The sequence below is a fragment of the Oncorhynchus mykiss genome, chromosome 25 (genome assembly GCF_013265735.2).
Source record: "Oncorhynchus mykiss isolate Arlee chromosome 25, USDA_OmykA_1.1, whole genome shotgun sequence".
Lineage (NCBI taxonomy): Eukaryota > Metazoa > Chordata > Actinopteri > Salmoniformes > Salmonidae > Oncorhynchus > Oncorhynchus mykiss.
The window spans coordinates 44,912,015-44,938,637 of NC_048589.1; the positions used below are offsets into that span (position 1 = coordinate 44,912,015).

The following is a 26,623-nucleotide window of genomic DNA, read 5'->3' on the forward strand; positions in this document are numbered from 1 at the left end:
TGTATTGGTGCTAACTAGGTACCTGGTTGTATTGGTGCTAACTAGGTACCTGGTTGTATTGGTGCTAACTAGGTACCTGGTTGTATTGGTGCTAACTAGGTACCTGGTTGTATTGGTGCTAACTAGGTACCTGGTTGTATTGGTGCTAACTAGGTACCTGGTTGTATTGGTGCTAACTAGGTACCTGGTTGTATTGGTGCTAACTAGGTACCTGGTTGTATTGGTGCTAACTAGGTACCAGGTTGTATTGGTGCTAACTAGGTACCTGGTTGTATTGGTGCTAACTAGGTACCAAGGTAAAGCTATTTAGCCACCCCAGAAGTTGCTACAAACATCTGTATTAAAGACATTGTTCAATTGATCCTGAACTTATTTCAAATGCTCACAGAAACGTTTTCCCCATTCGGTGGAACAAATCATGTATTTATTACCAACGCAGTATTGTAAACACATCTTTGTGGCCGTTGTATGCTCACGTGACCCTCGACTAACCCGTACCCCCGCACACTGACTCGGTAGCCCCTGTATATAGCCTCGTTATTCTTATTTTATTGAGTTACTTTTGATTGATTTATTTGTACTTTATTTAGTAAATATTTTCTTAACTCGTCTTGAACTGCACAGTTGGTTAAGGGCTTGTAGTAAGTAAGCGTTTCACGGTAAGGTCTACTACCTACACATGTTGTATTCGGCGCATGTAATAAAGTGGGATTTGATGCTTGTTTGCAGACTTTTTTTGTACAGATTTGACAGTGCTACTGATAGTCGTAGAAATGCACGTGCAAATTCACCACACACAACATTCTATAATAGAATTGTGTTATTTTGACGTGTCAAATTAAACTCTGATTTATCGCGTGAAAATAGTGTTATTTAATGTGTATCTTTATTGACAGGCAAAGACCCAAACGCGTTCCGTATTATGGGGTATTGTGTGTGGATTGAAGATGTTTATTTATTTATTAAACCATTTTAGAATAACACCCAAGTAACATAATGCGGGAAAAGTAAAGGGGTCTGAATACTTTCCGAATGCACTGTATGTACATACTGAAACGACCCTGGGTTTATAGGCGCGGAAATCGACTCTGCCGCACGAGCATGCTTTTGCGGCACAAGTCGATAGCGCGCCGGACCTCGAAGGTCGAGGGTTCGAGACCTGCTCCCTGCTGGTTCTTTACAATACCATGGAAACATTACTATTTTTAATAGTGTGCTATGCCATTCGCTTACCTTTAATAAACATTTTTAAAAAAAAGATAATAAAATGTATTTATGTTGGTGTTTCTGTCTTGCTGTTGAGTCACTTGGCAAACTTCTCTCAACTGCCACATAGCTTAAGCCCACCATAGAAGCAACACCCACTTTAAAACAGATGAGTGATCTGTTACCGGTATGGCACTATACACTGTTCAATACATAACTAAATAGATAGTGGACATACAGACTAGTGCTCATACTGGTGTCTGTGCCTTCCTGTCACAGAAGCAGTGGTCACTTCCTAAGACACATATCTATGCAGTAGCTGAGCCCAGGGGACAAGGTCAGAGGTAGAGGATCCTACATCGACTAGACATAGGAGTTTACAAGAGGTAGAGGATCCTACTTCAACTAGACATAGGAGGTTACAAGAGGTAGAGGATCCTACGTCAACTAGACATAGGAGTTTACAAGTGGTAGAGGATCCTACATCGACTAGACATAGGAGGTTACAAGAGGTAGAGGATCCTACGTCAACTAGACATAGGAGGTTACAAGAGGAAGAGGATCCTACATCGACTAGGTTAGATCCAGACTAGGTTAGATCCAGACTGCAAGATGCTCCTGCAATCTGCTCCTGCCAGATGCTCCTGCCAGATGCTCCTGCCAGATGCTCCTGCAAGCTGCTCCTACCAGATGCTCCTGCAAGATGCTCCTGACAGATGCTCCTGCAAGCTGCTCCTGCCAGATGCTCCTGCAAGATGCTCCTGCCAGATGCTCCTGGAAGCTGCTCCTGCCAGATGCTCCTGGAAGCTGCTCCTACAAGATGCTCCTGCAAGATGCTCCTGCCAGATGCTCCTGCAAGCTGCTCCTGTCAGATGCTCCTGCAAGCTGCTCCTGCCAGATGCTCCTGCAAGCTGCTCCTGCAAGCTGCTCCTCTCTAGTGCTCTCTGATCGGAGCAGTGTAAAGGTTGGGGTGTTGTATGAAGCCTGTTACATCCTGTGTGTTTGCTGCCCCCTACCTCGTCCAACTGTCCTAGGCACATTTTTTTTGTTCCCTCTAATCTGGACAATAAAGTTGCATTGTGTTGTCCTGGCTGGCTGTGAGGTGGCAGCTTGCTACTGGTCTAGCCATGTGTCTGTCTGCATTGTTTTTGTGAGAGGATATGAGAGTACACCCCCCCCCCCCACCCCACCCCACCTCCATCCTCTCTGCCCTCTCCTCCTCCTCCTCCTCCTCCTCTTCCTCCTCATTAGAATAGAGGTGCAGAATCACTGCATTGATTCATTCTGGCAGCATCCCAAATGGCATCCTATTCCCTATATTGTGCACTTCTCTTGAACGGGACTCTGGTCTAAAGTCGTGCACTATACAGGAAAATAGGATGTCATTTTAAATAGATGTAATCTTAACTTATTCCTCTTATCAGTCCTGTCCTAGTTCTGCTGCTCTCAACCCCGGCAGGCTGTATCAGGCTAACTAACTTAGAAAACTGTAGCACTAGCTCTTTATATTCATCCCTGTGTTCTGTGCCAGGGAGCAGCACTGTTTACACAGACAGAGGCCCTTGCTTCAGCATTTGCTTCCTTTACAAAAACCCATGAATAGAGATTGAATGTAGAATAAAAAAAAAGCCTGTATCCTGCAGTTATCTGACAAAGACCACTAATCCATCTAGCAGGTGTACAGTGGGGTCTGTTAGCTGTGTCTATCTAGTAGGTGTACAGTGGGTCTGTTAGCTGTGTCTATCTAGCAGGTGTACAGTGGGGTCTGTTAGCTGTGTCTATCTAGCAGGTGTACAGTGGGGTCTGTTAGCTGTGTCTATCTAGCAGGTGTACAGTGGGGTCTGTTAGATGTGTCTATCTGACAGCATGCTATCCATCTAGTAGGTGTACAGTGGGGTCTGTTAGCTGTGTCTATCTAGCAGGTGTACAGTGGGTATGTTAGCTGTGTCTATCTAGTAGGTGTACAGTGGGTCTGTTAGCTGTGTCTATCTAGCAGGTGTACAGTGGGTCTGTTAGCTGTGTCTATCTAGTAGGTGAACAGTGGGTCTGTTAGCTGTGTCTATCTAGTAGGTGTACAGTGGGTCTGTTAGCTGTGTCTATCTAGCAGGTGTACAGTGGGGTCTGTTAGCTGTGTCTATCTAGCAGGTGTACAGTGGGTCTGTTAGCTGTGTCTATCTAGTAGGTGTACAGTGGGTCTGTTAGCTGTGTCTATCTAGTAGGTGTACAGTGGGTCTGTTAGCTGTGTCTATCTAGCAGGTGTACAGTGGGGTCTGTTAGCTGTGTCTATCTAGCAGGTGTACAGTGGGTCTGTTAGCTGTGTCTATCTAGTAGGTGTACAGTGGGTCTGTTAGCTGTGTCTATCTAGTAGGTGTACAGTGGGTCTGTTAGCTGTGTCTATCTAGTAGGTGTACAGTGGGTCTGTTAGCTGTGTCTATCTAGCAGGTGTACAGTAGGTCTGTTAGCTGTGTCCATCTAGTAGGTGTACAGTGGGTCTGTTAGCTGTGTCTATCTAGTAGGTGTACAGTGGGGTCTGTTAGATGTGTCTATCTAGTAGGTGTACAGTGGGTCTGTTAGCTGTGTCTATCTAGTAGGTGTACAGTGGGGTCTGTTAGATGTGTCTATCTAGCAGGTGTACAGTGGGGTCTGTTAAACAGTGGGTGCATCCCAAACAGCACCCTGTTCCCTCTGGGCTCTGGTCCAAAGTAGTGCACTCTATTCTCTATGGGCTCTGGTCCAAAGTAGTCCACCCTATTCCCTCTGGGCTCTGGTCCAAAGTAGTGCAGTCTGTACAGGGTGGGCCCTGTACACACAACAGCAGACCCACTCATGCATTCCAAACGTCATCCTATTACCCATTTAGAGTGCACTACTTTGGACCAGAGCCCAGAGGGAATAGGATGGACTAGCCAGGAGGGGACAGGCTGGCTGGGGCAACTTCACCTGGGTCTTTGCGTTGACTCCCACAACGACAAGGACAAGCAGGGTTTCATGTCACAGATCCTCATCATTCCAGAATGTGCTGAAAATGGCAGCCATTTTGGGAAATTAGTTCTATGAAATTCTATGGAAGTGAAGTGAAGTGAAGTGAACCAGCCTCCTGGTTTACAGAGAGAGGCCCAGGCTGGGGTTGAGGCCTTTCCTTTAGAGCAGTGTTGTTGTTTTTGAAAGGTGTAGTAAGTTACTGCAGTGTTTTATTTTTATGTGTAGTAAGTTACTGGGATGTGACTATTATGTCACATGATACACATTTTTCATTCAGTGTACGAGTGAAGGATTCATAGTACTTGTTGTTCACGTGCTAACTGTTTACATTTTTGGGGGGGAGTGTGAAACGGGTGTTCGGTCTCTCCATCTCGTCTCTCGAACAGCCCAAAAAAACGGGTCCGTTGCTACGGAAACAGGAAGGTGGGGACAGACAGAGATTATCTAGTTTTATAAAATTATGTTTGCATCAAATACTTTACTCCTTGAAAGTTGTGTATTCATTATACACTGTTTATACACACAAGTATGTGGACACCCCTTCAAATTAGTGGATTTGGCTATTCCAGCCACACCGGTTGCTGACAGGTGTATAAATTTGAGCACACAGCCATGCAATCTCCATAGACAAACATTCTCAGTAGAAGGGACTTACTAAAGAGCTCAGTGACTTTCAACGTGGCACGGTCATGGAATGCCACCTTTCCAAAAAGTCAGTGTGTCAACTGTAAGTGCTGTTATTGTGAAGTGGAAACGTCTAGGGGCAACAACGGCTCAGTGGTAGACCACACAAGCTCACAGAACAGGACCGCTGAGTGCTGAAGTGCGAAGCGTGTAAAAATCGCCTGTCCTCGGTTGCAGCACTCACTACCGAGTTACAAACTGCCTCTGGAAGCAACTTCAGCACAATAACTGTTGGTCGGGAGCTTTATAAAATGGGTTTCCGTGGCTGTGCAGCTGCACACAAGCCTAAGATCACCATGCACAATGCCAAACGTCGGCTGGAGTGGTGTAATGCTCGCCGCCATTGGGCTCTGGAGCAGTGGAAAGGTGTTTTTCAGTTTTCACCAACTGGCAGTCCGACGGACGAATCTGGTTTGGCGGACGCCAGGAGAACGCTACGTGCCCCAATGCATAGTGCTAACTGTAAAGTTTGGTGGAGGCGAATAATGGTCTGGGGCTGTTTTTCATGGTTTGGGCCCCTTAGTTCCAGTGAAGGGAAACCTTAATGCTACAGCAACTTTGTCGCACCAGTTTAGGGAAGGCCCTTTCCTGTTTCAGCATGACGATACCCCAGTGGACAAAGTGAGGTCATCACAGAAATATGTCGCCATTGGTGTGAAAGAACTTGACTGGCCTGCACAGATCCCTGACCTCAACCCTATCGAAAACCTTTGGGATGAATTGGAACACCGATTGCGAGCCAGGCCTAATAGCCCAACATCAGTGCCCGACCTCACTAATGCTCTTGTGTCTGAATGGAAGTAAGTCCCTGCAGCAACGTTCCCACATCTAGTGGAAAGCCTTTCCCAGAAGAATGGAGGCTGTTATAGCAGCAATGTTCCAACATCTAGTGGAAAGCCTTTCCCAGAAGAATGGAGGCTGTTATAGCAGCAACGTTCCAACATCTAGTGGAAAGCCTTTCCCAGAAGAGTGGAGGCTGTTATAGCAGCAAAGGGCGAGGACCAACTCCATGTTAATGCCCATGATTTTGGAATTAGATGTTGGACAAGCAGGTGTCCACATACTTTTGGTCATGTAGTGTATATCGCATGTGTGAAGAACGATGACTGTCAATAATGAACAGCTGCAGTACGTCTCGATTCTACCCCGTATTATTCTGTCATATATACGCGTGTAAAAGAATATAAAGACACATGGAATTATTTTAATTCCATGAAAAGTAGGCGGATATTTTCGTATCTAAAATGGTACGCGAAATGTTGCTTCAGTTCACTTTTCTCGAGTTGTGAATTGTGTCGCACAAGAGATAAATGGATGGACTTGCGCCTGGTGAAAACCGTACAGCCTATTGTGCAATATATTCCACAGCGCTTACCAAATACGCCAGCGACGACACCATTTGGGAGATAAAAGGTTGTGAGTGTTTCTGATCCACAGTTATCTTCCTACGATGCCGTCTTCAGAGCACAGCATTTCCTGATTGGTTTCTTTAGAAATGCACTGAAAGAGAGACGAGCAGATAATGATCAATAATCATGATCAATAATCAACGATCAATAACCATGATTGATAATCAATGGTCAATAATCATGATTGATAATCAATGATCAATAATCATGGTCAATAATCAATGACAAAGTTCTTGTGAAGATGGATGTTGCGCGTTTGACACCAATCCGTACTAGTTGTTTCAGGCCCTGGTCTTGTCCCCGTCTTGAATACTGTCTGGTAATATGGTCTCAAGTGCCACAAAGAAAGACCTTGAAAAGCTGCAGCTCAGAACAGAGCATTATGCCTCGCCCTTTAACTGCACCTACAGAACTAACATCAACAACATGGATACCAGTCTTTCCTGGTTGAGGGTTGACAAGAGATTAACTGCCTCTCTTCTAATTTCTATGAGAAATATTACTGTGATGAAAATTCCATATAGTCTGAATAATCAAATAACATTCAGCTCAGACACCAATACATACCCCACAAGACATAGCACCAGGGGTCTCTTCAGACACTAATACATACCCCACAAGACATAGCACCAGGGATCTCTTCAGACACCAATACATACCCCACAAGACATGCCACCAGGGGTCTCTTCAGACACCAATACATACCCCACTAGACATGCCACCAAGGGTCTCTTCAGACACCAATACATATCCCACTAGACATGCCACCAGGGGTCTCTTCAGACACCAATACATACCCCACAAGACATGTCAACAGGGGTCTCTTCAGACACCAAGACATACCCCACAAGACATAGCACCAGGGATCTCTTCAGACACCAAGACATACACCACAAGACATGCCACCAGGGGTCTCTTCAGACACTAATACATACCCCACAAGACATGCCACCAAGGGTCTCTTCAGACACCAATACATACCCCACAAGACATGCCACCAGGGGTCTCTTCAGACACTAATACATACCCCACAAGACATGCCACCAGGGGTCTCTTCAGACACTAATACATACCTCACAAGACATGCCACCAGGGGTCTCTTACGACACCAATACATACCCCACAAGACATGCCACCAGGGGTCTCTTCAGACACTAATACATACCCCACAAGACATGCCATCAGGGATCTCTTCAGACACCCATACATACCCCACTAGACATGCCACCAGGGGTCTCTTCACAGTCCCCAAGTCCAAAACAAATTCACGGCAACATGCGGTATTATACAGAGCCGTGATCGCATGGAACTCCCTTCCATCTCCTATTACTCAAGCAAACAGCAAAATTACTCTTAAAGAAATCAATTAAACATCACATGGAACTGCTGAGACTGAGAGGGGACACATACACACACTCTTGCGAGCGAGCACACACACACACACACACACACACACTCTAGCGCACATTGTTTTTTCTAGCCACCGTGCTTCTACACCTGCAATGCTTGCTGTTTGGGGTTTTAGGCTGGGTTTCTGTAAAGCACTTTGAGATATCAGCTGATGTAAGAAGGGCTATATAAATAAATGTGATTTGATTTTTGTAATAAATTGCAATTGCAGACAGAGATTCACATACAGCTTTACCACAGTAGTCTATAGTAAAGATCTGTGTGGCGAAACAGGAGACGACACTCCTTATAGTAGTTGGTGTAGACAACCTACCGTCAATCATACCTTAACATTATTGCATTGGATTAGATACAAAGTATCTAAGACGAGAAAAACATGTCTAGACGTTGGTTTCTCAATCTACTATCTCGTCCTTGAGGCTGCGTGACTGTCAGCAGTTGCAGACAATTCTCAGCCTGAGAACTAAAGCAGTACATCTCTATTTACCCAGGACTTTTCCATCATTGCACATTGCAAGCATAGAAAGGTTATCACATATACACAGTAATCATGGCATTGGTGTAACCCCACGCCCGACCCCCCAGGTCAATGTAACACAGTAGACATAGAAGATGTTTCATTCAGTTCTGTCTGCTGTGCTCTGTGTGTTAGTCTGCTCTGTCAGCAGCCAGATCAGTTCTGTCAGCACCCAGATCAGTTCTGTCAGCAGCCAGATCAGTTCTGTCAGCAGCCAGATCAGTTCTGTCTCCACCCAGATCAGTTCTGTCTCCACCCAGATCAGTTCTGTCAGCAGCCAGATCAATTCTGTCAGCAGCCAGATCAGTTCTGTCTCCACCCAGATCAGTTCTGTCAGCAGCCAGATCAGTTCTGTCTCCACCCAGATCAGTTCTGTCAGCAGCCAGATCAGTTCTGTCTCCACCCAGATCAGTTCTGTCAGCAGCCAGATCAGTTCTGTCTCCACCCAGATCAGTTCTGTCAGCAGCCAGATCAGTTCTGTCTCCACCCAGATCAGTTCTGTCTCCACCCAGATCAGTTCTGTCTCCACCCAGATCAGTTCTGTCAGCAGCCAGATCAGTTCTGTCAGCAGCCAGATCAGTTCTGTCTCCACCCAGATCAGTTCTGTCTCCACCCAGATCAGTTCTGTCTCCACCCAGATCAGTTCTGTCTCCACCCAGGTTAGTTCTGTCTCCACCCAGATCAGTTATGTCTGCACCCAGATCAGTTCTGTCAGCAGCCAGATCAGTTCTGTCTCCACCCAGATCAGTTCTGTCTCCACCCAGATCAGTTCTGTCAGCAGCCAGATCAGTTCTGTCAGCAGCCAGATCAGTTCTGTCAGCAGCCAGATCAGTTCTGTCTCCACCCAGATCAGTTCTGTCTCCACCCAGGTCAGTTCTGTCTCCACTCAGATCAGTTCTGTCTCCACCCAGATCAATTCTGTCTCCACCCAGATCAGTTCGGTCAGCAGCCAGATCAGTTCTGTCTCCACCCAGATCAGTTCTGTCTCCATCCAGATCAGTTCTGTCAGCAGCCAGATCAGTTCTGTCTCCACCCAGATCAGTTCTGTCTCCACCCAGATCAGTTCTGGGTGGAGGAAGAGTGCAGAGGAGGAGTGCTGATCTAGGAACAGCTCACGGACCTGTCCATTATAATCTAAAAGGCTGAACTGATCCTAAATCAGCGCTCCTACTCAGAGACACTACGAATACGGTGCCCAGAGCTGCAGACTCTTTAAGAGTTAATGAATGTGGCAGCATGGTTTATTCATTAGCTCGATGGTGAGATGCTGCTATGATTAATTGATTAATCCCGCTTTTTGTTTGTCCTGGCCATGTATCTGCTGTGTGTCTACTGATATAACAGTTCTGCAAGTGTGACCTGTATGTGGCTCTGAGAGGGGCTCAATAGGCTCTACCGTTGTTGAAGGAAAAACTCTGCTACTGGGAACCTCTGAGAGGGGGCTCAATAGGCTCTACCGTTGTTGAAGGTCAAATTAAACAGTTTTGTCCACTAGCTCTTCCCCGTACTGTGGAGTGCAGCTCAGTGTTGTCGGAGTGTTTGCCTCTCCTATATGTCTGACGGATCAGCTTTGAATAGGCTTTGTTTGTGTCATGGATGATAAAACCCGGCTGCCTTTAAGACCCAGTAGCTCCCTGGGCCTAGCAGTCCACCCTCCCTGCCTGCCTCCTGCAGAGAATAAGCTAGAGCATACACTAGCGCAGTGCTACCTCTCTCTGCTCTCAGCTGATGCACAGCACAGCACAGACAGCAGACCAACCCTGCCTGCAGTTTCTTTTCTCTGCTCTGTTTTTCCTTCTCTCCATTCATCCTCCTCTCCTCCGGGGCCCGGCGTCTAATCTGAAGTCTGCAGTCGGAGGCTGAGGCTGTTTCCTGTCAGTGCAGAGCGCCAGTCAGTGAGCCCAGACAGCGAGCCAGGATATACATCTCTCTCTCTCCCTCCTCTCTCCTGACCAGACAGGGAGGAAATCAGCAGGACCAACAAGGAGTAGGGAAGTTGTTCCTGGGCTGTGGCTGTGTGGACTAGAGGGGGTATTAGTAAGAGGCCTATAGAAGAGGGGTGACCTAGAGGATTATCGAGAGAGAGACTCTCTAGAAGCATCACTGAACCCCCCCTCCACACCGGCAATACCTCCCCCCCACACCGACGACGTCACCTTCTCCTCCTCATTGTTATAAGAGCAGACAGGCCAGCGTGGAGCCTGGCAAAGACTGGAGAATCAGCATGTCGTCTCAGACTACTAGGAGGAATGTATACACCCGGGTGAGTGTCTGGTAGGGGGCTGCCTATATAGAGGAGTGGGTTAGTGTCTGGGAGGGGGCTGCCTGTATAGAGGAGTGGGTTAGTGTCTGGTAGGGGGCTGCCTATATAGAGGAGTGGGTTAGTGTCTGGTAGGGGGCTGCCTGTATAGAGGAGTGGGTTAGTGTCTGGTAGGGGGCTGCCTATATAGAGGAGTGGGTGAGTGTCTGGTAGGGGGCTGCCTATATAGAGGAGTGGGTTAGTGTCTGGTAGGGGGCTGCCTGTATAGAGGAGTGGGTTAGTGTCTGGTAGGGGGCTGCCTATATAGAGGAATGGGTTAGTGTCTGGTAGGGGGCTGCCTATATAGAGGAATGGGTTAGTGTCTGGTAGGGGGCTGCCTATATAGAGGAATGGGTTAGTGTCTGGTAGGGGGCTGCCTATATAGAGGAGTGGGTTAGTGTCTGGGAGGGGGCTGCCTATGGATAGGAGTGGGTTAGTGTCTGGTAGGGGGCTGCCTGTATAGAGGAGTGGGTTAGTGTCTGGTAGGGGGCTGCCTATGGATAGGAGTGGGTTAGTGTCTGGTAGGGGGCTGCCTATGGATGGGGGCTGCCTATGGATAGGAGTGGGTTAGTGTCTGGTAGGGGGCTGCCTGTATAGAGGAGTGGGTTAGTGTCTGGGAGGGGGCTGCCTATGGATAGGAGTGGGTTAGTGTCTGGTAGGGGGCTGCCTGTATAGAGGAGTGGGTTAGTGTCTGGTAGGGGGCTGCCTATGGATAGGAGTGGGTAGTGTCTGGTAGGGGGCTGCCTATGGATAGGAGTGGGTTAGTGTCTGGTAAGGGGCTGCCTGTATAAAGGAGTGGGTTAGTGTCTGGTAGGGGGCTGCCTATGGATAGGAGTGGGTTAGTGTCTGGTAGGGGGCTGCCTGTATAGAGGAGTGGGTTAGTGTCTGGTAGGGGGCTGCCTGTATAGAGGAGTGGGTTAGTGTCTGGGAGGGGGCTGCCTATGGATAGGAGTGGGTTAGTGTCTGGTAGGGGGCTGCCTATGGATAGGAGTGGGTTAGTGTCTGGTAGGGGGCTGCCTATGGATAGGAGTGGGTAAGTGTCTGGGAGGGGGCTGCCTGTATATCAAATCAAATCAAATGTATTTATATAGTCCTTCGTACATCAGCTGATATCTCAAAGTGCTGTACAGAAACCCAGCCTAAAACCCCAAACAGCAAGCAATGCAGGTGTAGAAGCACGGTGGCTAGGAAAAACTCCCTAGAAAGGCCAAAACCTAGGAGGAAACCTAGAGAGGAACCAGGCTATGTGGGGTGGCCAGTCCTCTTCTGGCTGTGCCGGGTGGAGATTATAACAGAACATGGCCAAGATGTTCAAAAGTTCATAAATGACCAGCATGGTCGAATAATAATAAGGCAGAACAGTTGAAACTGGAGCAGCAGCACGGCCAAGTGGACTGGGGACAGCAAGGAGTCATCATATAGAGGAGTGGGTTAGTGTCTGGTAGGGGGATGCCTATGGATAGGAGTGGGTTAGTGTCTGGTAAGGGGCTGCCTGTATAGAGGAGTGGGTTAGTGTCTGGTAAGGGGCTGCCTGTATAGAGGAGTGTGTTAGTCTCTGGTAGGGGGCTGCCTATATAGAGGAGTGGGTTAGTGTCTGGTAGGGGTCTGCCTATGGATAGGAGTGGGTTAGTGTCTGGTAGGGGGCTAACTATGGATAGGAGTGGGTTAGTGTCTGGGAGGGGGCTGCCTGTATAGAGGAGTGGGTTAGTGTCTGGTAGGGGGCTGCCTATATAGAGGAGTGGGTTAGTGTCTGGTAGGGGGCTGCCTGTATAGAGGAGTGGGTTAGTGTCTGGTAGGGGGCTGCCTATATAGAGGAGTGGGTGAGTGTCTGGTAGGGGGCTGCCTATATAGAGGAGTGGGTTAGTGTCTGGTAGGGGGCTGCCTGTATAGAGGAGTGGGTTAGTGTCTGGTAGGGGGCTGCCTATATAGAGGAATGGGTTAGTGTCTGGTAGGGGGCTGCCTATATAGAGGAATGGGTTAGTGTCTGGTAGGGGGCTGCCTATATAGAGGAATGGGTTAGTGTCTGGTAGGGGGCTGCCTATATAGAGGAGTGGGTTAGTGTCTGGGAGGGGGCTGCCTATGGATAGGAGTGGGTTAGTGTCTGGTAGGGGGCTGCCTGTATAGAGGAGTGGGTTAGTGTCTGGTAGGGGGCTGCCTATGGATAGGAGTGGGTTAGTGTCTGGTAGGGGGCTGCCTATGGATGGGGGCTGCCTATGGATAGGAGTGGGTTAGTGTCTGGTAGGGGGCTGCCTGTATAGAGGAGTGGGTTAGTGTCTGGGAGGGGGCTGCCTATGGATAGGAGTGGGTTAGTGTCTGGTAGGGGGCTGCCTGTATAGAGGAGTGGGTTAGTGTCTGGTAGGGGGCTGCCTATGGATAGGAGTGGGTAGTGTCTGGTAGGGGGCTGCCTATGGATAGGAGTGGGTTAGTGTCTGGTAAGGGGCTGCCTGTATAAAGGAGTGGGTTAGTGTCTGGTAGGGGGCTGCCTATGGATAGGAGTGGGTTAGTGTCTGGTAGGGGGCTGCCTGTATAGAGGAGTGGGTTAGTGTCTGGTAGGGGGCTGCCTGTATAGAGGAGTGGGTTAGTGTCTGGGAGGGGGCTGCCTATGGATAGGAGTGGGTTAGTGTCTGGTAGGGGGCTGCCTATGGATAGGAGTGGGTTAGTGTCTGGTAGGGGGCTGCCTATGGATAGGAGTGGGTAAGTGTCTGGGAGGGGGCTGCCTGTATATCAAATCAAATCAAATGTATTTATATAGTCCTTCGTACATCAGCTGATATCTCAAAGTGCTGTACAGAAACCCAGCCTAAAACCCCAAACAGCAAGCAATGCAGGTGTAGAAGCACGGTGGCTAGGAAAAACTCCCTAGAAAGGCCAAAACCTAGGAGGAAACCTAGAGAGGAACCAGGCTATGTGGGGTGGCCAGTCCTCTTCTGGCTGTGCCGGGTGGAGATTATAACAGAACATGGCCAAGATGTTCAAATGTTCATAAATGACCAGCATGGTCGAATAATAATAAGGCAGAACAGTTGAAACTGGAGCAGCAGCACGGCCAAGTGGACTGGGGACAGCAAGGAGTCATCATATAGAGGAGTGGGTTAGTGTCTGGTAGGGGGATGCCTATGGATAGGAGTGGGTTAGTGTCTGGTAAGGGGCTGCCTGTATAGAGGAGTGGGTTAGTGTCTGGTAAGGGGCTGCCTGTATAGAGGAGTGTGTTAGTCTCTGGTAGGGGGCTGCCTATATAGAGGAGTGGGTTAGTGTCTGGTAGGGGGCTGCCTATGGATAGGAGTGGGTTAGTGTCTGGTAGGGGGCTAACTATGGATAGGAGTGGGTTAGTGTCTGGGAGGGGGCTGCCTATGGATAGGAGTGGGTTAGTGTCTGGTAGGGGGCTGCCTATGGATAGGAGTGGGTAGTGTCTGGTAGGGGGCTGCCTATGGATAGGAGTGGGTTAGTGTCTGGTAGGGGGCTGCCTGTATAGAGGAGTGGGTTAGTGTCTGGGAGGGGACTGCCTATGGATAGGAGTGGGTTAGTGTCTGGTAGGGGGCTGCCTATGGATAGGAGTGGGTTAGTGTCTGGTAGGGGGCTGCCTATGGATAGGAGTGGGTTAGTGTCTGGTAGGGGGCTGCCTATGGATAGGAGTGGGTTAGTGTCTGGTAAGGGGCTGCCTGTATAGAGGAGTGGGTTAGTGTCTGGTAAGGGGCTGCCTGTGTAGAGGAGTGGGTTAGTGTCTGGTAGGGGGCTGCCTGTGGATAGGAGTGGGTTAGTGTCTGGTAGGGGGCTGCCTATATAGAGGAGTGGGTGAGTGTCTGGTAGGGAGCTGCCTATATAGAGGAGTGGGTGAGTGTCTGGTAGGGGGCTCCATATGGATAGGAGTGGGTTAGTGTCTTGTAGGGGGCTGCATATATAGAGGAGTGGGTTAGTATCTGGTAGGGGGCTGCCTATGGATAGGAGTGGGTTAGTGTCTGGTAGGGGGCTGCCTGTATAGAGGAGTGGCTTAGTGACTGGTAGGGGGCTGCCTATATAGAGGAGTGGGTTAGTGTCTGGTAGGGGGCTGTCTATATAGAGGAGTGGGTTAGTGTCTGGTAGGGGGCTGCCTATATAGAGGAGTGGGTTAGTGTCTGGTAGGGGCCTGCCTATATAGAGGAGTGGGTTAGTGTCTGGTAGGGGGCTGCCTATATAGAGGAGTGGGTTAGTGTCTGGTAGGGGCCTGCCTATATAGAGGAGTGGGTTAGTGTCGGGGAGGGGGCTGCCTATGGATAGTAGTGGGGGTTATTGTCTGGTAGGGGGCTGCCTATATAGAGGAGTGGGTGAGTGTCTGGTAGGGGGCTGCCTATGGATAGGAGTGGGTTAGTGTCTGGTAGGGGGATGCCTGTTTAGAGGAGTGGGTTAGTGTCTGGGAGGGGGCTGCCTATGGATAGGAGTGGGTTAGTGTCTGGTAGGGGGCTGCCTGTATAGAGGAGTGGGTTAGTGTCTGGTAGGGGGCTGCCTATATAGAGGAGTGGGTTAGTGTCTGGTAGGGGGCTGCCTATATAGAGGAGTGGGTTAGTGTCTGGTAGGGGGCTGCCTATGGATAGGAGTGGGTTAGTGTCTGGTAGGGGGCTGCCTATGGATAGGAGTGGGTTAGTGTCTGGTAGGGGGCTGCCTATATAGAGGAGTGGGTTAGTGTCTGGTAGGGGGCTGCCTATATAGAGGAGTGGGTTAGTGTCTGGTAGGGGGCTGCCTGTGTAGAGGAGTGGGTTAGTGTTTGGTAAGGGGCTGCCTATGGATAGGAGTGGGTTAGTGTCTGGTAGGGGGCTGCCTATATAGAGGAGTGGGTTAGTGTCTGGTAGGGGGCTGCTTGTGTAGAAGAGTGGGTTAGTCTGGTAGGGGGCTGCCTATATAGAAGAGTGGGTTAGTGTCTGGTAGGAGGCTGCCTGTATAGAGGAGTGGGTTAGTGTCTGGTAGGGGGCTGTCTATGGATAGGAATGGGTTAGTGTCTGGTAGGGGGCTGCCTGTATAGAGGAGTGGGTTAGTGTCTGGTAGGGGGCTGCCTATGGATAGGAGTGGGTTAGTGTCTGGTAGGGGGCTGCCTACATAGAAGAGTGGGTGAGTGTCTGGTAGGGGGCTGCCTATATAGAGGAGTGGGTTAGTGTCTGGTAGGGGGCTGCTTATATAGAAGAGTGGGTGAGTGTCTGGTAGGGGGCTGCCTTTATAGAGGAGTGGGTGAGTGTCTGGTAGGGGGCTGCCTATGGATAGGAGTGGGTTAGTGTCTGGTAGGGGGCTGCCTGTATAGAGGAATGGGTTAGTGTCTGTTTGGGGGCTGCCTGTATAGAGGAGTGGGTTAGTGTCTGGTAGGGGGCTGCCTATATAGAGGAGTGGGTTAGTGTCTGGTAGGGGGCTGCCTGTGTAGAGGAGTGGTTTAGTGTCTGGTAGGGGGCTGCCTGTATAGAGGAGTGGATTAGTGTCTGGTAGGGGGCTGTCTATATAGAGGAATGGGTTAGTGTCTGGTAGGGGGCTGCCTATATAGAGGAGTGGGTTAGTGTCTGGTAGGGGGCTGCCTATATAGAGGAGTGGGTTAGTGTCTGGTAGGGGGCTGCCTGTATAGAGGAGTGGGTTAGTGTCTGGTAGGGGGCTGCCTATATAGAGGAGTGGGTTAGTGTCTGGTAGGGGGCTGCCTGTGTAGAGGAGTGGGTTAGTGTCTGGTAGGGGGCTGCCTGTGTAGAGGAGTGGGTTAGTGTTTGGTAGGGGGCTGCCTATGGATAGGAGTGGGTTAGTGTCTGGTAGGGGGCTGCCTATATAGAGGAGTGGGTTAGTGTCTGGTAGGGGGCTGCTTGTGTAGAAGAGTGGGTTAGTGTCTGGTAGGGGGCTGCCTATATAGAGGAGTGGGTTAGTGTCTGGTAGGGGGCTGCTTGTGTAGAAGAGTGGGTTAGTGTCTGGTAGGGGGCTGCCTATATAGAGGAGTGGGTTAGTGTCTGGTAGGGGGCTGCCTGTATAGAGGAGTGGGTTAGTGTCTGGTAGGGGGCTGCCTATATAGAGGAGTGGGTTAGTGTCTGGTAGGGGGCTGCTTGTGTAGAAGAGTGGGTTAGTGTCTGGTAGGGGGCTGCCTATATAGAAGAGTGGGTTAGTGTCTGGTAGGAGGCTGCTTGTGTAGAAGAGTGGGTTAGTGTCTGGTAGGGGGCTGCCTATATAGAAGAGTGGGTTAGTGTCTGGTAGGAGGCTGCCTGTATAGAGGAGTGGGTTAGTGTCAGGTAGGGGGCTGCTTGTGTAGAAGAGTGGGTTAGTGTCTGGTAGGGGCTGCCTGTATAGATGAGTGGGTTAGTGTCTGGTAAGGGGCTGCCTATATAGAGGAGTGGGTTAGTGTCTGGTAGGGGGCTGCCTGTGTAGAGGAGTGGGTTAGTGTCTGGTAGGTGGCTGCCTATGGATAGGAGTGGGTTAGTGTCTGGTAGGGGGCTGCCTGTGTAGAGGAGTGGGTTAGTGTCTGGTAGGGGGCTGCCAATGGATAGGAGTGGGTTAGTGTCTGGTAGGGGGCTGCCTATATAGAGGAGTGGGTTAGTGTCTGGTAGGGGGCTGCTTGTGTAGAAGAGTGGGTTAGTGTCTGGTAGGGGGCTGCCTATATAGAGGAGTGGGTTAGTGTCTGGTAGGGGGCTGCCTGTATAGAGGAGTGGATTAGTGTCTGGTAGGGGGCTGCCTATATAGAGGAATGGGTTAGTGTCTGGTAGGGGGCTGCCTGTATAGAGGAGTGGATTAGTGTCTGGTAGGGGGCTGCCTATATAGAGGAATGGGTTAGTGTCTGGTAGGGGGCTGCCTGTATAGAGGAGTGGGTTAGTGTCTGGTAGGGGGCTGCCTGTATAGAGGAGTGGGTTAGTGTCTGGTAGGGGGCTGCCTGTATAGAGGAGTGGTTTAGTGTCTGGTAGGGGGCTGCCTGTATAGAGGAGTGGGTTAGTGTCTGGTAGGGGGCTGCCTATATAGAGGAGTGGGTTAGTGTCTGGTAGGGGGCTGCCTGTATAGAGGAGTGGTTTAGTGTCTGGTAGGGGGCTGCATGTATAGAGGAGTGGGTTAGTGTCTGGTAGGGGGCTGCCTGTATAGAGGAGTGGGTTAGTGTCTGGTAGGGGGCTGCCTATATAGAGGAGTGGGTTAGTGTCTGGTAGGGGGCTGCCTATATAGAGGAGTGGATTAGTGTCTGGTAGGGGGCTGCCTATATAGAGGAATGGGTTAGTGTCTGGTAGGGGGCTGCCTGTATAGAGGAGTGGGTGAGTGTCTGGTAGGGGGCTGCCTATATAGAGGAGTGGGTGAGTGTCTGGTAGGGGGCTGCCTGTATAGAGGAGTGGGTTAGTGTCTGGTAGGGGGCTGCCTATATAGAGGAGTGGATTAGTGTCTGGTAGGGGGCTGCCTATATAGAGGAATGGGTTAGTGTCTGGTAGGGGGCTGCCTGTATAGAGGAGTGGGTTAGTGTCTGGTAGGGGGCTGCCTGTATAGAGGAGTGGGTTAGTGTCTGGTAGGGGGCTGCCTATGGATAGGAGTGGGTTAGTGTCTGGTAGGGGGCTGCCTATATAGAGGAATGGGTTAGTGTCTGGTAGGGGGCTGCCTGTATAGAGGAGTGGGTTAGTGTCTGGTAGGGGGCTGCCTGTATAGAGGAGTGGGTTAGTGTCTGGTAGGGGGCTGCCTGTGTAGAGGAGTGGGTTAGTGTCTGGTAGGGGGCTGCCTGTATAGAGGAGTGGGTTAGTGTCTGGTAGGGGGCTGCCTGTATAGAGGAGTGGGTTAGTGTCTGGTAGGGGGCTGCCTGTGTAGAGGAGTGGGTTAGTGTCTGGTAGGGGGCTGCCTATATAGAAGAGTGGGTTAGTGTCTGGTAGGGGGCTGCCTATATAGAGGAGTGGGTTAGTGTCTGGTAGGGAGCTGCCTATATAGAGGAGTGGGTTAGTGTCTGGTAGGGGGCTGCCTGTATAGAGGAGTGGGTTAGTGTCTGGTAGGGGGCTGCCTATATAGAGGAATGGGTTAGTGTCTGGTAGGGGGCTGCCTATATAGAGGAGTGGGTTAGTGTCTGGGAAGGGGCTGCCTGTGTAGAGGAGTGGGTTAGTGTCTGGTAGGGGGCTGCCTATATAGAGGAGTGGGTTAGTGTCTGGTAGGGGGCTGCCTATGGATAGGAGTGGGTTAGTGTCTGGTAGGGGGCTGCCTGTATAGAGGAGTGGGTGAGTGTCTGGTAGGGGGCTGCCTATATAGAGGAGTGGGTTAGTGTCTGGTAGGGGGCTGCCTATGGATAGGAGTGGGTTAGTGTCTGGTAGGGGGCTGCCTATATAGAGGAGTGGGTAAGTGTCTGGTAGGGGGCTGCCTGTATAGAGGAGTGGGTTAGTGTCTGGTAGGGGGCTGCCTGTATAGAGGAGTGGGTTAGTGTCTGGTAGGGGGCTGCCTGTGTAGAGGAGTGGGTTAGTGTCTGGTAGGGGGCTGCCTATATAGAGGAGTGGGTTAGTGTCTGGTAGGGGGCTGCCTATATAGAGGAGTGGGTTAGTGTCTGGTAGGGGGCTGCCTGTATAGAGGAGTGGGTTAGTGTCTGGTAGGGGGCTGCCTGTATAGAGGAGTGGGTTAGTGTCTGGTAGGGGGCTGCCTGTATAGAGGAGTGGGTTAGTGTCTGGTAGGGGGCTGCCTATATAGAGGAGTGGGTTAGTGTCTGGTAGGGGGCTGCCTGTATAGAGGAGTGGATTAGTGTCTGGTAGGGGGCTGCCTGTATAGAGGAGTGGATTAGTGTCTGGTAGGGGGCTGCCTATATAGAGGAGTGGGTTAGTGTCTGGTAGGGGGCTGCCTGTATAGAGGAGTGGGTTAGTGTCTGGTAGGGGGCTGCCTGTATAGAGGAGTGGGTTAGTGTCTGGTAGGGGGCTGCCTGTATAGAGGAGTGGGTTAGTGTCTGGTAGGGGGCTGCCTGTATAGAGGAGTGGGTTAGTGTCTGGTAGGGGGCTGCCTGTATAGAGGAGTGGGTTAGTGTCTGGTAGGGGGCTGCCTGTATAGAGGAGTGGGTTAGTGTCTGGTAGGGGGCTGCCTATATAGAAGAGTGGGTTAGTGTCTGGTAGGGGGCTGCCTATATAGAGGAGTGGGTTAGTGTCTGGTAGGGGGCTGCCTATATAGAGGAGTGGGTTAGTGTCTGGTAGGGGGCTGCCTGTATAGAGGAGTGGGTTAGTGTCTGGTAGGGGGCTGCCTGTCTGTGTCTGAGGTCAGCGTTGTTTCAGATGTGTACCTGTGTTCTGGTGAATGGCTGTTAGCCTACCTACAGTCAATAGGTGTTGGCTGTTAGCCTACCTACAGTCAATGGGTGTTGACTGTTGCCTACCTACAGTCAATTGGTGTTGACTGTTAGCCTACCTAGAGTCAATGGGTGTGTTGACTGTTAGCCTACCTACAGTCAATAGGTGTTGACTGTTAGCCTACCTACAGTCAATGGGTGTTGACTGTTGCCTACCTACAGTCAATGGGTGTTGACTGTTAGCCTACCTACAGTCAATGGGTGTGTTGACTGTTAGCCTACCTACAGTCAATAGGTGTTGACTGTTAGCCTACCTACAGTCAATGGGTGTGTTGACTGTTAGCCTACCTACAGTCAATAGGTGTTGACTGTTAGCCTACCTACAGTCAATGGGTGTGTTGACTGTTAGCCTACCTACAGTCAATGGGTGTGTTGACTGTTAGCCTACCTACAGTCAATGGGTGTGTTGACTGTTAGCCTACCTACAGTCAATGGGTGTTGACTGTTAGCCTACCTACAGTCAATGGGTGTTGACTGTTAGCCTACCTACAGTCAATAGGTGTTGACTGTTAGCCTACCTACAGTCAATGGGTGTGTTGACTGTTAGCCTACCTACAGTCAATAGGTGTTGACTGTTAGCCTACCTACAGTCAATGGGTGTGTTGACTGTTGGCCTACCTACAGTCAATAGGTGTTGACTGTTAGCCTACCTACAGTCAATGGGTGTTGACTGTTGCCTACCTACAGGCAATGGGTGTTGACTGTTGCCTACCTACAGTCAATGGGTGTTGACTGTTGGCCTACCTACAGTCAATGGGTGTTGACTGTTGCCTACCTACAGGCAATGGTTGTGTTGACTGTTAGCCTACCTACAGTCAATGGGTGTCTTGACTGTTAGCCTACCTACAGTCAATGGGTGTTGACTGTTAGCCTACCTACAGTCAATGGGTGTTGACTGTTAGCCTACCTACCTACTCTATGTACAGTTTCCGGTGTTGTTTATGTGCAGTCTGGATGAGAGGAGTGTTAGACTAGACTACATGGTGTCTGTGTACAGCACTGTTACCTTCCTCCTGTCTGTGCTGTGGGGTCTGGGTTTTTCAAGAGGTCTGTGGAGTCTGTTGGGTTGAGATCTGTGTTTGTATGGGCCGGAGAGGTGGAGGGTTGTAGGGGTGTATGAGGTATGTCTTAGCTAGTGTTTATGGTTGTTTAGTGTTGACTGTAGTTACAGTTGAAGTCAAATACATTTAAACTCCGTTTTACACAATTCCTGACATTTAATCCTAGTAAAAATTCCCTGTTTTAGGTCAGTTAGGATCACCACTTTATTTTAAGAATGTGAAATGTCGCAATAGTAGTAGAGATAATTATTTTGTCCCATTCCTCCTGACAGAGCTGGTGTAACTGAGTCAGGTTTGTAGGCCTCCTTGCTCACACATGCTTTTTCGGTTCTAACCGCAAATTTACTATAAGATTGAGGTCAGGGCTTTGTGACGGCCACTCCAATACCTTGACTTTTGTTGTCCTTAAGACAAAACTATAGTTTGTTTAAACAAGAAATGTGTGGAGTGGTTGAAAAACAAGTTTTAATGACTCCAACCTAAGTGTATGTAAACATCCGACTTCAACTGTATATTGTTGTTGTTACTGGAAAACCAGTCTCATCTCCGAGGCTCTGGATCACTTCCTGTTTGTCATAAGACACTGACTCAGGAGGGATGACATCACAGCAGTTATGGGAAGGAGCGATGACATCATAGCTATACCTTGTCAGATCTGTCAGGGAAATGCTGAATAATTGTTGAAATGAAGCCCTGGTCAAAGAAGTGCACTATATAGGGGATAGATTGCCATTTGGGAATGTCCTTATGTGTACTTCACAGTCCACACTGAGGACTTGACCTGGTTTAGTACTAACTCTGTGAGCTGGTATGGCCCTGTTCGGTACCAGACTCAGTGGTGTAGCTGTTAGCTGGTATGGCCCTGTTTGTTTCCAGACTCAGTGGTATAGCTGTTAGCTGGTATGGCCCTGTTTGTTTCCAGACTCAGTGTTATAGCTGTTAGCTGGTAGGGCCCTGTTTGTTTCCAGACTCAGTGTTGTAGCTGTTAGCTGGTAGGGCCCTGTTCGGTACCAGACTCAGTGGTATAGCTGTTAGCTGGTAGGGCCCTGTTTGTTTCCAGACTCAGTGTTGTAGCTGTTAGCTGGTAGGGCCCTGTTCGGTACCAGACTCAGTGGTATAGCTGTTAGCTGGTATGGCCCTGTTCGGTACCAGACTCAGTGTTGTAGCTGTTAGCTGGTAGGGCCCTGTTCGGTACCAGACTCAGTGTTGTAGCTGTTAGCTGGTTGGGCCCTGTTTGTTTCCAGACTCAGTGTTGTAGCTATTAGCTGGTAGGGCCCTGTTTGTTTCCAGACTCAGTGTTGTAGCTGTTAGCTGGTAGGGCCCTGTTCGGTACCAGACTCAGTGGTGTAGCTGTTAGCTGGTATGGCCCTGTTTGTTTCCAGACTCAGTGTTGTAGCTGTTAGCTGGTAGGGCCCTGTTCGGTGCCAGACTCAGTGTTGTAGCTGTTAGCTGGTAGGGCCCTGTTTGTTTCCAGACTCAGTGTTGTAGCTGTTAGCTGGTAGGGCCCTGTTTGTTTCCAGACTCAGTGTTGTAGCTGTTAGCTGGTACGGCCCTGTTTGTTTCCAGACTCAGTGTTGTAGCTGTTAGCTGGTACGGCCCTGTTTGTTTCCAGACTCAGTGTTGTAGCTGTTAGCTGGTTGGGCCCTGTTTGTTTCCAGACTCAGTGTTGTAGCTGTTAGCTGGTTGGGCCCTGTTTGTTTCCAGACTCAGTGGTATAGCTGTTAGCTGGTAGGGCCCTGTTCGGTACCACTCAGTGTTGTAGCTGTTAGCTGGTAGGGCCCTGTTTGTTTCCAGACTCAGTGGTGTAGCTGTTAGCTGGTAGGGCCCTGTTTGTTTCCAGACTCAGTGTTGTAGCTGTTAGCTGGTAGGGCCCTGTTTGTTTCCAGACTCAGTGGTATAGCTGTTAGCTGGTAGGGCCCTGTTTGTTTCCAGACTCAGTGTTATAGCTGTTAGCTGGTAGGGCCCTGTTTGTTTCCAGACTCAGTGGTATAGCTGTTAGCTGGTAGGGCCCTGTTTGTTTCCAGACTCAGTGGTATAGCTGTTAGCTGGTAGGGCCCTGTTTGTTTCCAGACTCAGTGGTATAGCTGTTAGCTGGTATGGCCCTGTTTGGTGCCAGACTCAGTGGTATAGCTGTTAGCTGGTAGGGCCCTGTTTGTTTCCAGACTCAGTGGTATAGCTGTTAGCTGGTAGGGCCCTGTTCAGTACCAGACTCAGTGGTATAGCTGTTAGCTGGTTGGGCCCTGTTCGGTACCAGACTCAGTGTTATAGCTGTTAGCTGGTAGGGCCCTGTTTGTTTCCAGACTCAGTGGTATAGCTGTTAGCTGGTACGGCCCTGTTTGTTTCCAGACTCAGTGGTATAGCTGTTAGCTGGTAGGGCCCTGTTTGTTTCCAGACTCAGTGGTATAGCTGTTAGCTGGTAGGGCCCTGTTTGTTTCCAGACTCAGTGGTATAGCTGTTAGCTGGTATGGCCCTGTTTGTTTCCAGACTCAGTGGTGTAGCTGTTAGCTGGTAGGGCCCTGTTTGTTTCCAGACTCAGTGTTGTAGCTGTTAGCTGGTAGGGCCCTGTTTGTTTCCAGACTCAGTGTTGTAGCTGTTAGCTGGTAGGGCCCTGTTTGTTTCCAGACTCAGTGTTGTAGCTGTTAGCTGGTAGGGCCCTGTTTGTTTCCAGACTCAGTGTTGTAGCTGTTAGCTGGTAGGGCCCTGTTTGTTTCCAGACTCAGTGGTATAGCTGTTAGCTGGTAGGGCCCTGTTTGTTTCCAGACTCAGTGGTATAGCTGTTAGCTGGTAGGGCCCAGTTCAGTACCAGACTCAGTGGTATAGCTGTTAGCTGGTTGGGCCCTGTTCGGTACCAGACTCAGTGTTATAGCTGTTAGCTGGTAGGGCCCTGTTTGTTTCCAGACTCAGTGGTATAGCTGTTAGCTGGTACGGCCCTGTTTGTTTCCAGACTCAGTGGTATAGCTGTTAGCTGGTAGGGCCCTGTTTGTTTCCAGACTCAGTGGTATAGCTGTTAGCTGGTAGGGCCCTGTTTGTTTCCAGACTCAGTGGTATAGCTGTTAGCTGGTATGGCCCTGTTCGGTGCCAGACTCAGTGGTATAGCTGTTAGCTGGTAGGGCCCTGTTCGGTGCCAGACTCAGTGGTATAGCTGTTAGCTGGTAGGGCCCTGTTTGTTTCCAGACTCAGTGGTATAGCTGTTAGCTGGTATGGCCCTGTTTGGTGCCAGACTCAGTGGTATAGCTGTTAGCTGGTAGGGCCCTGTTTGTTTCCAGACTCAGTGGTATAGCTGTTAGCTGGTAGGGCCCTGTTCAGTACCAGACTCAGTGGTATAGCTGTTAGCTGGTTGGGCCCTGTTCGGTACCAGACTCAGTGTTATAGCTGTTAGCTGGTAGGGCCCTGTTTGTTTCCAGACTCAGTGGTATAGCTGTTAGCTGGTAGGGCCCTGTTTGTTTCCAGACTCAGTGGTATAGCTGTTAGCTGGTATGGCCCTGTTTGTTTCCAGACTCAGTGGTATAGCTGTTAGCTGGTACGGCCCTGTTTGTTTCCAGACTCAGTGGTATAGCTGTTAGCTGGTAGGGCCCTGTTTGTTTCCAGACTCAGTGGTATAGCTGTTAGCTGGTAGGGCCCTGTTCGGTGCCAGACTCAGTGGTATAGCTGTTAGCTGGTAGGGCCCTGTTCGGTGCCAGACTCAGTGGTATAGCTGTTAGCTGGTAGGGCCCTGTTTGTTTCCAGACTCAGTGGTATAGCTGTTAGCTGGTAGGGCCATGTTTGTTTCCAGACTCAGTGGTATAGCTGTTAGCTGGTAGGGCCCTGTTTGTTTCCAGACTCAGTGGTATAGCTGTTAGCTGGTAGGGCCCTGTTCGGTGCCAGACTCAGTGGTATAGCTGTTAGCTGGTAGAGCCCTGTTCGGTGCCAGACTCAGTGGTATAGCTGTTAGCTTGTAGGGCCCTGTTTGTTTCCAGACTCAGTGGTATAGCTGTTAGCTGGTAGGGCCCTGTTTGTTTCCAGACTCAGTGGTATAGCTGTGAGCTGGTATGGCCCTGTTTGTTTCCAGACTCAGTGGTATAGCTGTTAGTTGGTAGGGCCCTGTTTGTTTCCAGACTCAGTGGTATAGCTGTTAGCTGGTAGGGCCCTGTTTGTTTCCAGACTCAGTGGTATAGCTGTTAGTTGGTAGGGCCCTGTTTGTTTCCAGACTCAGTGGTATAGCTGTTAGCTGGTATGGCCCTGTTCGGTGCTAGACTCAGTGGTGTAGCTGTTAGCTGGTAGGGCCCTGTTTGTTTCCAGACTCAGTGTTGTAGCTGTTAGCTGGTAGGGTCATGTTTGTTTCCAGACTCAGTGTTATAGCTGTTAGCTGGTATGGCCCTGTTTGTTTCCAGACTCAGTGGTATAGCTGTTAGCTGGTATGGCCCTGTTCGGTGACAGACTCAGTGTTGTAGCTGTTAGTTGGTACGGCCCTGTTTGTTTCCAGACTCAGTGTTGTAGCTGTTAGCTGGTAGGGCCCTGTTCGGTGCCAGACTCAGTGGTGTAGCTGTGAGCTGGTAGGGCCCTGTTTGTTTCCAGACTCAGTGTTATAGCTGTTAGCTGGTAGGGCCCTGTTTGTTTCCAGACTCAGTGGTATAGCTGTTAGCTGGTATGGCCCTGTTTGTTTCCAGACTCAGTGTTATAGCTGTTAGCTGGTATGGCCCTGTTTGTTTCCAGACTCAGTGGTATAGCTGTTAGCTGGTATGGCCCTGTTTGTTTCCAGACTCAGTGTTGTAGCTGTTAGCTGGTAGGGCCCTGTTTGTTTCCAGACTCAGTTTTGTAGCTGTTAGCTGGTATGGCCCTGTTTGTTTCCAGACTCAGTGGTATAGCTGTTAGCTGGTATGGCCCTGTTTGTTTCCAGACTCAGTGTTATAGCTGTTAGCTGGTTGGGCCCTGTTTGTTTCCAGACTCAGTGGTATAGCTGTTAGCTGGTAGGGCCCTGTTTGTTTCCAGACTCAGTGGTATAGCTGTTAGCTGGTAGGGCCCTGTTTGTTTCCAGTCTCAGTGGTATAGCTGTTAGCTGGTTGGGCCCTGTTTGTTTCCAGACTCAGTGGTATAGCTGTTAGCTGGTAGGGCCCTGTTTGTTTCCAGACTCAGAGGCATAGCTGTTAGCTGGTTGGGCCCTGTTTGTTTCCAGACTCAGTGTTGTAGCTGTTAGCTGGTAGGGCCCTGTTTGCCCTGTGTGTGTGTGTGTGTGTGTGTGTGTGTGTGTGTGTGTGTGTGTGTGTGTGTGTGTGTGTGTGTGTGAGAGAGAGAGTAAGAGTAGAGTAGTTTTAAATCATTCAGGATGCTTCCTCCTCCTGGAGCAGCAGCATGGTGAACTGGGCTACGTCCCAAATGGTTACCCAATACCCAAGACTCTAAAAAGTAGTGCACTATATACTACAAAAGTAGTGCACTATATAGCGGATAGGGTGCCCTTTGGGTTGTGTCCTTGGTCTCAGGCTCAGGCTGAGTATTGTATAAAACACAATGAATCTTTAATTTCATCTTGCTTGGTGCTCTTCAACCAGTCCACCAAAGCACTTAGTACCAAGGATGCTTAAGCAATAGAGTGAGCAATAGTCCCTATTCAAATGGAACAGCTCATACTCTGCAGTACCAAAGAAATAGTGCTCTGTTGTTGTAGTACAGACGAGTGTAGTGTATCTGTTTTTAGTAATAAGAGCAGCAGTAATGTAGTAGTGCAGCTGTTCCTACATGAGTAACACTATAGGACTACTATAGGACTACTATAGGACTACTATAGGACTACTATAGGACTACTACCTACTATAG

At 49.7% G+C, this 26,623-nt stretch overlaps 1 protein-coding gene across 5 annotated transcripts in view; it reads left to right on the plus strand.

Annotated features, from left to right (window-relative positions):
• Positions 1-9,920: 9,920 nt before the first annotated feature.
• The window catches only part of dctn1b (dynactin 1b), a 121,742-nt gene continuing 105,039 nt past the window's right edge, over positions 9,921-26,623 (plus strand). For 3 of the 5 annotated variants that reach the window (XM_036963094.1, XM_036963095.1, XM_036963096.1), the window contains exon 1: positions 9,921-10,471. In XM_036963094.1, coding sequence (XP_036818989.1) covers positions 10,433-10,471 — 39 coding nt within the window. In that variant the 5' untranslated portion in view covers positions 9,921-10,432. The remainder of the gene's footprint in view (positions 10,472-26,623) is intronic. The other 2 variants (XM_036963097.1, XM_036963098.1) reach the window with 1 other exon arrangement.